Below are 7,241 nucleotides of genomic sequence, written 5' to 3' on the forward strand. Positions count from 1 at the left end.
TGGTCTCATTTTCACACAAAAAAATTGAAAATATATTTAAAGTTTAATAAAAATCTAATACTGTCCTGGCATAGTGGCTCATGCCTATAATCCTAGTACTCTGGGAGGCCTAGGTGGGAGGATCCCTTGAGGTCAGGAGTTCTAGACCAGCCTGAGCAAGAGCAAGACCCTGTCTCTACTAAAAAAATAGGAAATTCACACTGAGCACCGACTTAAAAAAAAAAAAATAGGAAAAAAATTATCGGGGCAACTAAAAAATAGAAAGAATTAGCTGAGTGTGGTGGCATGCTCCTGTAGTCCCAGCTACTTGGGAGGCTGAGACATAAAAAAAAATGTTTTTTTGAAAAATAATCACAAACCACAATGTGCATTTGAAAGACTGAGGATGTAACTTCACAATAAACATAAAGCAAGAAGTATCAAAGTGAAATGTCACAGATATCAACTGTCAAACTTAGTACTTAAGGAAATCAGGTATTTCATACTTAACTGAATTCAACAACATATCAAAATGATTATTCACCATGATAAAGTGGTTTCATCCCAGGGATGCAAGGATGGTTCAATATATGCATATCAATAAATGTGATTCACCACATAAACAAAAGCAAAAACAAGGTGTGATCATTTTAATAGATGCAAAACAACCATTCAATAAAATCCAGCACTCTTTCATGATAAAAACCCTCAACAGATTAGGCATAGAAGGAACACATCTCAAAGTCATAAAATCTATAAATGACAAACCCACAGCCAACATCATACTGAATAGGAAAAAGTTTAAAGCATTCCTTCTAAGAACTGGAATGAGGCCAGGCGCGGTGGCTCATGCCTGTAATCCTAGCACTCTGGGAGGCCAAGGCGGATGGACTGCTTAAGGTCAGGAGTTCGAAACCAGCCTGAGCAAGAGCGAGACTCTGTCTCTACTATAAATAGAAAGAAATTAATTAGGCAACCAATATATATAGAAAGGAAAAAAATAGCTGGGCATGGTGGCGCATCCCTGTAGTCCCAGCTACTCGGGAGGCTGAGGCAGGAGGATTGCTTGAGCCCAGGAGTTTGAGGTTGCTGTGAGCTAGGCTGATGCCACGGCACTCACTCTAGCCTGGGCAACAAAGTGAGACTCTGTCTCAAAAAAAAATAACTGGAATGAGATAAGGGTGCCCACTGCCACTACTACTATTCAACATAGAATTGAAAGTCCTAGCCAGAGCAATCAGGCAAGAGAAAGAAATAAAGGGTACACAAATCAGGAAAGGAGAGGTCAAAGTATCCCTATTTGCTGATGATATGATCTTGTATCTAGAAAAACCTAAACACTGATTTTTGACAATGTCTCTACTCATCAGGGAAATGCAAATCAAAACCACAAAGAGATATCACCTAAATCCAGTGAAAATGACTTTTATCAAAAAGTTCCAAAACAGCAGATGCTGGCATGAATGTGGAGAGAAAGGAACACTTTATTTATTTATTTATTTATTTATTTATTTATTTATTTATTTATTTATTTATTTTTGAGACAGAGTCTCACTCTGTCACCTGGGCTACAGTGTCATGGTGTCAGCCTAGCTCACAGCAACCTCGAACTGCTAGGCTCAAGCAATCCTACTGCCTCAGCTGCCTGAATAACTGGGACTACAGGCATATGCCACCATATCTGGCTAATTTTTTCTGCATATTTGTAGTTGGCCAATTAATTTCTTTCTATTTATAGTAGAGATGGGGTCTCGCTCTTGCTCAGGCTGCTCTCCAACTCCTGAGCTCAAGCAATTCTCCTGCCTCAGCCTCCCAGAGTACTAGGATTACAGGCGTGAGCCACCATGCCTGGCCGAGAAAGGAACATGTATACACTGTTGGTGGGATGGCAAACTAGTACAACCTCTATGGAATGCAGTACGGAGATACCTCAAAAAACTAAAAGTAGACCTACCATTTAATCCAGCAATCCAACTACTGGGTATTTACCTAAAGGGAAAAAAAAGAAATTTTATTTAAAAAGACACTTGCACTCAAATGTTTATTGTAGCACAATTCACAATTGCAAAGATGTGGAAACAACCCAAGTGCCCATCAATACATGAATAGATCAATAAAATATGGTGTGTGTATATACCATGGAGTATTACTCAGCCATAAAAATCATTGAACAAATACCTTTTATAACAACCTGGATGGAACTGGAGACCATCCTTTTAAGTGAAATATCATAAGAATGGAAGAACAATAACCACATGTACTTGCTACTAAATTGACACAGATCAACACTCATGTGCGCATATGGTAGTAAAATTCAATGGAAATCAAGCAGATGGGATGGGGGAGAAAATGATGGGTAAACTCACACCTCATGGGTACAATGCACACTATATGGGTGATGGACAAACTTATAACTTTGACTCAAACTGTACAAAAGCAATTCATGTAACCAAAATGTTTGTAACCTCATAATATTCTGAAATTTAAAAAAAGACTTCACAAAAAGAGGCCTAGAATTGATAAATAAATTTCTCAAAGTCTCAGATTACAAAATCAATGTACACAGATCAGTAGCATCTCTATACACTGATAATAGTCAAGCTGAGAGTCAGATCACTGACTCATATACAATGACCATATACTCATAATGACCATATACAATAGCTACAAAGAAAACAAAATACTTAGAATATACTTAGCCAAGGAGGTAAAAGACCTCTACAAGGAGAACTAAAACACACTGATGAAAGAAATCATAGATGACATAAACAAATGGAAAAATATTCCATGCTCGAAGATTGGTAGAATCAACATTGTTAAAGTGGCCATACTGCCCAAAGTAATTCACAGATTCAACACAATCCCCATCAAAATATCAATGTCATATTTCATAGATCTAGAAAAAATAATTCTAAGCTCCATTTGGAACCAAAAAATAGCCCTAATATCCAAAGCAATTTCAAGCAAAAGAACAAATCTGGAGGCATCATATTACCTGACTTCAAATTACACTAGAAGGTTATAGTAACCAACATAGCATGGTACTGGCATAAAAGTAGAGACTTAGAGCAACAGAAAAGAAGAAAAAACCAAGAAATAAAGCCATCTACCTACAACCAATTGGTGAATGGATAAAGAAAATGTGGTGTGTGTGTGTGTGTGTGTGTGTGTGTGTGTGTGTGTGTGTGTGTTTGTACAAACACACACACACATACACACCATGAAATAGGATGTGGAATAGATCTAAAGGATAATGGAAACCAAGAAGGGGAGGGGTGGGAGGAAGATTAGGGGTAAAAACTATCACATATAACAAACACTATTGTGGTGACAGGCACACTAAAAGCCCTGACTTCAGTATTATACAAGATATCCATGTAACAAGAATATATGTACACCCTTAATATTTTGAAATAAAAAAAATAAGAAAAGTCCACATTTGTTTAATGAGGGCACATTCATGGCTGCTTTATCCAACTCTCCTGAAAGTAACTTCTCTTCCTCCCCAGTGGTGTTCAAGCACATTTCTTTTTTTTGTTTTTGAGACAGAGTCTTACTTTGTTGCCCAGGCTAGAGTGAGTGCCATGGCGTCAGCCTAGCTCACAGTAACCTCAAACTCCTGGGCTCAAGCAATCCTACTGCCTCAGCCTCCCGAGTAGCTGGAACTACAGGCATGCGCCGCCATGCCTGGCTAATTTTTTTTTCTATATATATTAGTTGGCCAATTAATTTATTTCTATTTATAGTAGAGACGGGTCTCACTCTTGCTCAGGCTGGTTTCAAACTCCTGACCTTGAGCAATCCACCCACCTCGGCCTCCCAGAGAGCTAGGATTACAGGTGTTAGCCCAGCCTCAAGCACATTTCTTTACAGGTCCCTCCCTTTCTGCTCCTTCCACTTTGGCCCTCCCAACACTCAACTGGCTCCTTATCAGGTATTGCCAGGGAACAGCAAGACACAAGGGATTTTCTCAGATCCATGATCAAAAGACTATATTACCTGTGAGAGCAACAGCAAGGATATGTTACCTGTGAGAACAGCAACAAAAACAACAGGTGAGAGGAGATAGCACAGAGGCAAGCAAGGAGGGGTTGGGAAGGGATTGGGAAGAAAAGGTTAGCAGAATGTACTAAAATCATGTGAAATGGAGGGGAATTAGCGTTCAGAAAATTATGGGACAGTTATTCAGCAACATGAATAATACAATTTGGTATAGGTATTTTTGACCACCTTCTGTATGTCCAGCTCTGTGTTAAGCACTTTGAAGGATTCAGGAGAAATAGCAGATGTGGTACCTGCTATCAAAGAACTTGTAGAAACATATAAACACAAAAGGAATAATTAGAGAACAGTTAAATACCAAACTCTGAGAGCTGAAATAGTCAAAAAGGGCTTTCTTGGAGAACTGTGCCTTCATCTATCTTGCAGGATCAGCACAATTTTCATTAGCAGAGAAAAGGAAATAAAATATCTGAAGAATGGGGGAGCAGTCAGGGGCAGGAGCAGAAGGAATATGACTACCCTTTGCTACTCTCTGTCTCCCCCTACTCAACAGGAGTTAAACCCAGAGATGTGAAGGGAATCTTTCCTCTAATGATAATAATGGTGATAATTTTCTTGCTGCTTCTGTTCTGGGAAAATGAACTGAATGAGGAAATGATGCAGCTGTCAACCTTAGAGCACATGCATGTGGACTACCCTCGGAGCCACCTTCCTTCAAGGTACTGCAACTACCTGATCATAGAAAAAGTCATCAGGGAACCTGACCACACTTGTAAAAAGAAGCATGTCTTCATCCATGAGAGGCCTCGAAAACTCAATAGTGTTTGCACTTCCCCCAAGAAGGTGCCTTGCCAAAACCATTCCGCCACTTTCTGCTTCCAGAGCGAGACAAAGTTTCAAATGACCGTCTGTCAGCTCATTGAAGGCACCAGATATCCTGCCTGTAGGTACCACATTTCCCTCACAGAGGGGTTTGTTCTTGTCACTTGTGATGAGGTGGGGCCAGTTAATTTCCAGGGATATGTTGAGTGACTTGAGGTTATATAACTCAGCTCCTGAGTCTGAGATCCTCTCGTCTCCTCTCTCAGTGGCACTGGGGCTGGGTGTCCAGAGGCAGACTGGAACTGTGGACATGGGGGACTACCTTGAGTGAAATGGGTAGCCACTGGCAATTATTAATAATTTATCCTTCCAGTATTGCTGAGTTGGAATCAATAAAAAAATATTTACTGAATTAAACCATAAACTCTACGTGTGTTTCAATTTTTGTCTCTTGTCTTTGAGTCATTTGATGAGAGCTAAGATTGAATCAAAGGCAGGGTTGAAATTAAGACAAAGTGCCTGAGATACTCATTTTAGGTGCAAAATTTGAGGGGGCACCAAAACACCCCAGTAATCTAGATAAATAGTATTTTAATTCAATATTATTTTGTTTTGTTTCCTAGGCCATATAGTAATAGAATGCTCAATTTTTTTCTTAAGAGACAGGATCTTGTTATGTTGCCCAGGCTGGTCTCAAACTCCTGGGATCACAGATGTGCACCATCATGCCCAGCTAATTTTTATTTTTATTTTTTGTAGAGTTGGGAGTCTAGCTGTGTTGCCTAGGTTGGTCTCAAACTTGTGGGCTCAAGCAGTCCTTCCACCTCTGCCTCCCAAAGTGCTGGGATTATAGGCATGAGCCACTGTACCTGGCCATAATTCAATATTTTAAAATATCAAAATTATATCAACTCCATTGTACTAAAATGAAAATTGAAAAAAGAAAGAAAAAAATTTAATTTTTTTTTTTTTGGAGACAGAGTCTTGGTCTGTTGCCCAGGCTAGAGTGCCATGGCATCAGCCTAGCTCACAGTAACCTCGAACTCCTGGGCTCAAGCGATTCTCCCGCCTCAGCCTCCCAAGTAGCTGGCACTACAGGCATAAGCCACCATGCGCGGCTAATTTTTTCTATATATATTAGGTGGCCAATTAATTTCTTTCTATTTTTAGTAGAGATGGGGTCTTGCTCTTGCTCACTCTGGTTTCGAACTCCTGACCTTGAGCAATCCACCCACCTTGGCCTCCCAAAATGCTAGGATTATAGGTGTGAGCCACCATAGCCGGCCTAAAAAATTTAATTTTTAAAAAATAAAAAAAGGAAAAAAAAATCAAAATTAATGCAAAAATCTTTGATGCACAAAATATCTAAATTTTAAAGATCCAATGTGACAGGGCTTCGATAATTTTAAGATGAAGTGAGTTACATGAGTTAAACTGTGGAAAAACAAAGATAAGGATTTCCCAGGGAGGGGTTGAGGCTCTCAGAGCTCAGTATATCTCCTCTTTGCATCTCTAGAGGAGACAAAGACTTTGAGCTGGACTACTAACTCCTTTCCCTTTATTTTTTTTGAGACAGAGTCTGACTTTGTTGCCCAGACTAGAGTGAGTGCCGTGGCGTCAGCCTAGCTCACAGCAACCTCAAACTCCTGGGCTCAAGCAATCCTGCTGCCTCAACCTCCCAAGTAGCTGGGACTACAGGCATGTGCCACCATGCCCAGCTTACTTATTCTATATATATTAGTTGGCTAATTAATTTCTTTCTATTTATAGCAGAGACGGGGTCTCGCTCTTGCTCAGGCTGGTTTCCAACTCCTGACCTCGAGCAATCCACCCACCTTGGCCTCCCAGAGTACTAGGATTACAGGCGTGAGCCACCATGCCCAGCCTCCCTTTTTAATTCATACAACTGAACCCATTATTTACCTCCCCCATGTTAAGCTATGAGCATAGCATCCTTAAGCTAGAGGAAGACGGAAGAGAAAGAGAAGCTCCTAATTCCAGGAGTTTCATTAAGTCCTGTTCTTCTCTGATTACTAGTTTCCTCCTCTGTAAAGCAAGGGTCTTGAGCTAGATAATCTTTGAGGTTCTTTCCACATCTATTACTCTATAATTCTATTTCTTAGGTAGTGTAGAAATTGACTTTGCTGGAGGGGATGCTTTGTATTGGGGAAGTAGTAAGAAAAAAGGGGCAATTGGCAAGTAAGGGCCAGGTTGTGGGATCACTAATTCTGAGCTATGATGTTTCAATCCTGTATGTGAGAGCCAGAAACTCGTACCATGAGCGAGAGCAGGCATGAGTGATTCACAAGCTTTAGGGAACACTTTCTGTCCTGATCTTTTCAGTTGAGAGACCTCAACTGTTGCATGGCTCATTTGGACTTAATTCAAGGTCATATCTTGAATTGAAGGAGGTGCACTCATGATAGTCGTTAGCTCTG

At 40.2% G+C, this 7,241-nt stretch overlaps 1 protein-coding gene across 1 annotated transcript; it reads left to right on the forward strand.

The window, feature by feature from the left end:
• Nucleotides 1-4,389: 4,389 nt before the first annotated feature.
• RNASE12 (ribonuclease A family member 12 (inactive)) lies at nt 4,390-5,145 on the forward strand. The gene has a single exon (XM_012752864.3). It carries the CDS (start codon nt 4,573-4,575, stop codon nt 5,011-5,013), a length of 441 nt encoding a protein of 146 aa, XP_012608318.2. The 5' UTR covers nt 4,390-4,572; the 3' UTR covers nt 5,014-5,145.
• The last annotated feature ends 2,096 nt before the right edge of the window (nt 5,146-7,241 follow it).

Source organism: Microcebus murinus, chromosome 6, assembly GCF_040939455.1.
Source record: "Microcebus murinus isolate Inina chromosome 6, M.murinus_Inina_mat1.0, whole genome shotgun sequence".
NCBI lineage: Eukaryota > Metazoa > Chordata > Mammalia > Primates > Cheirogaleidae > Microcebus > Microcebus murinus.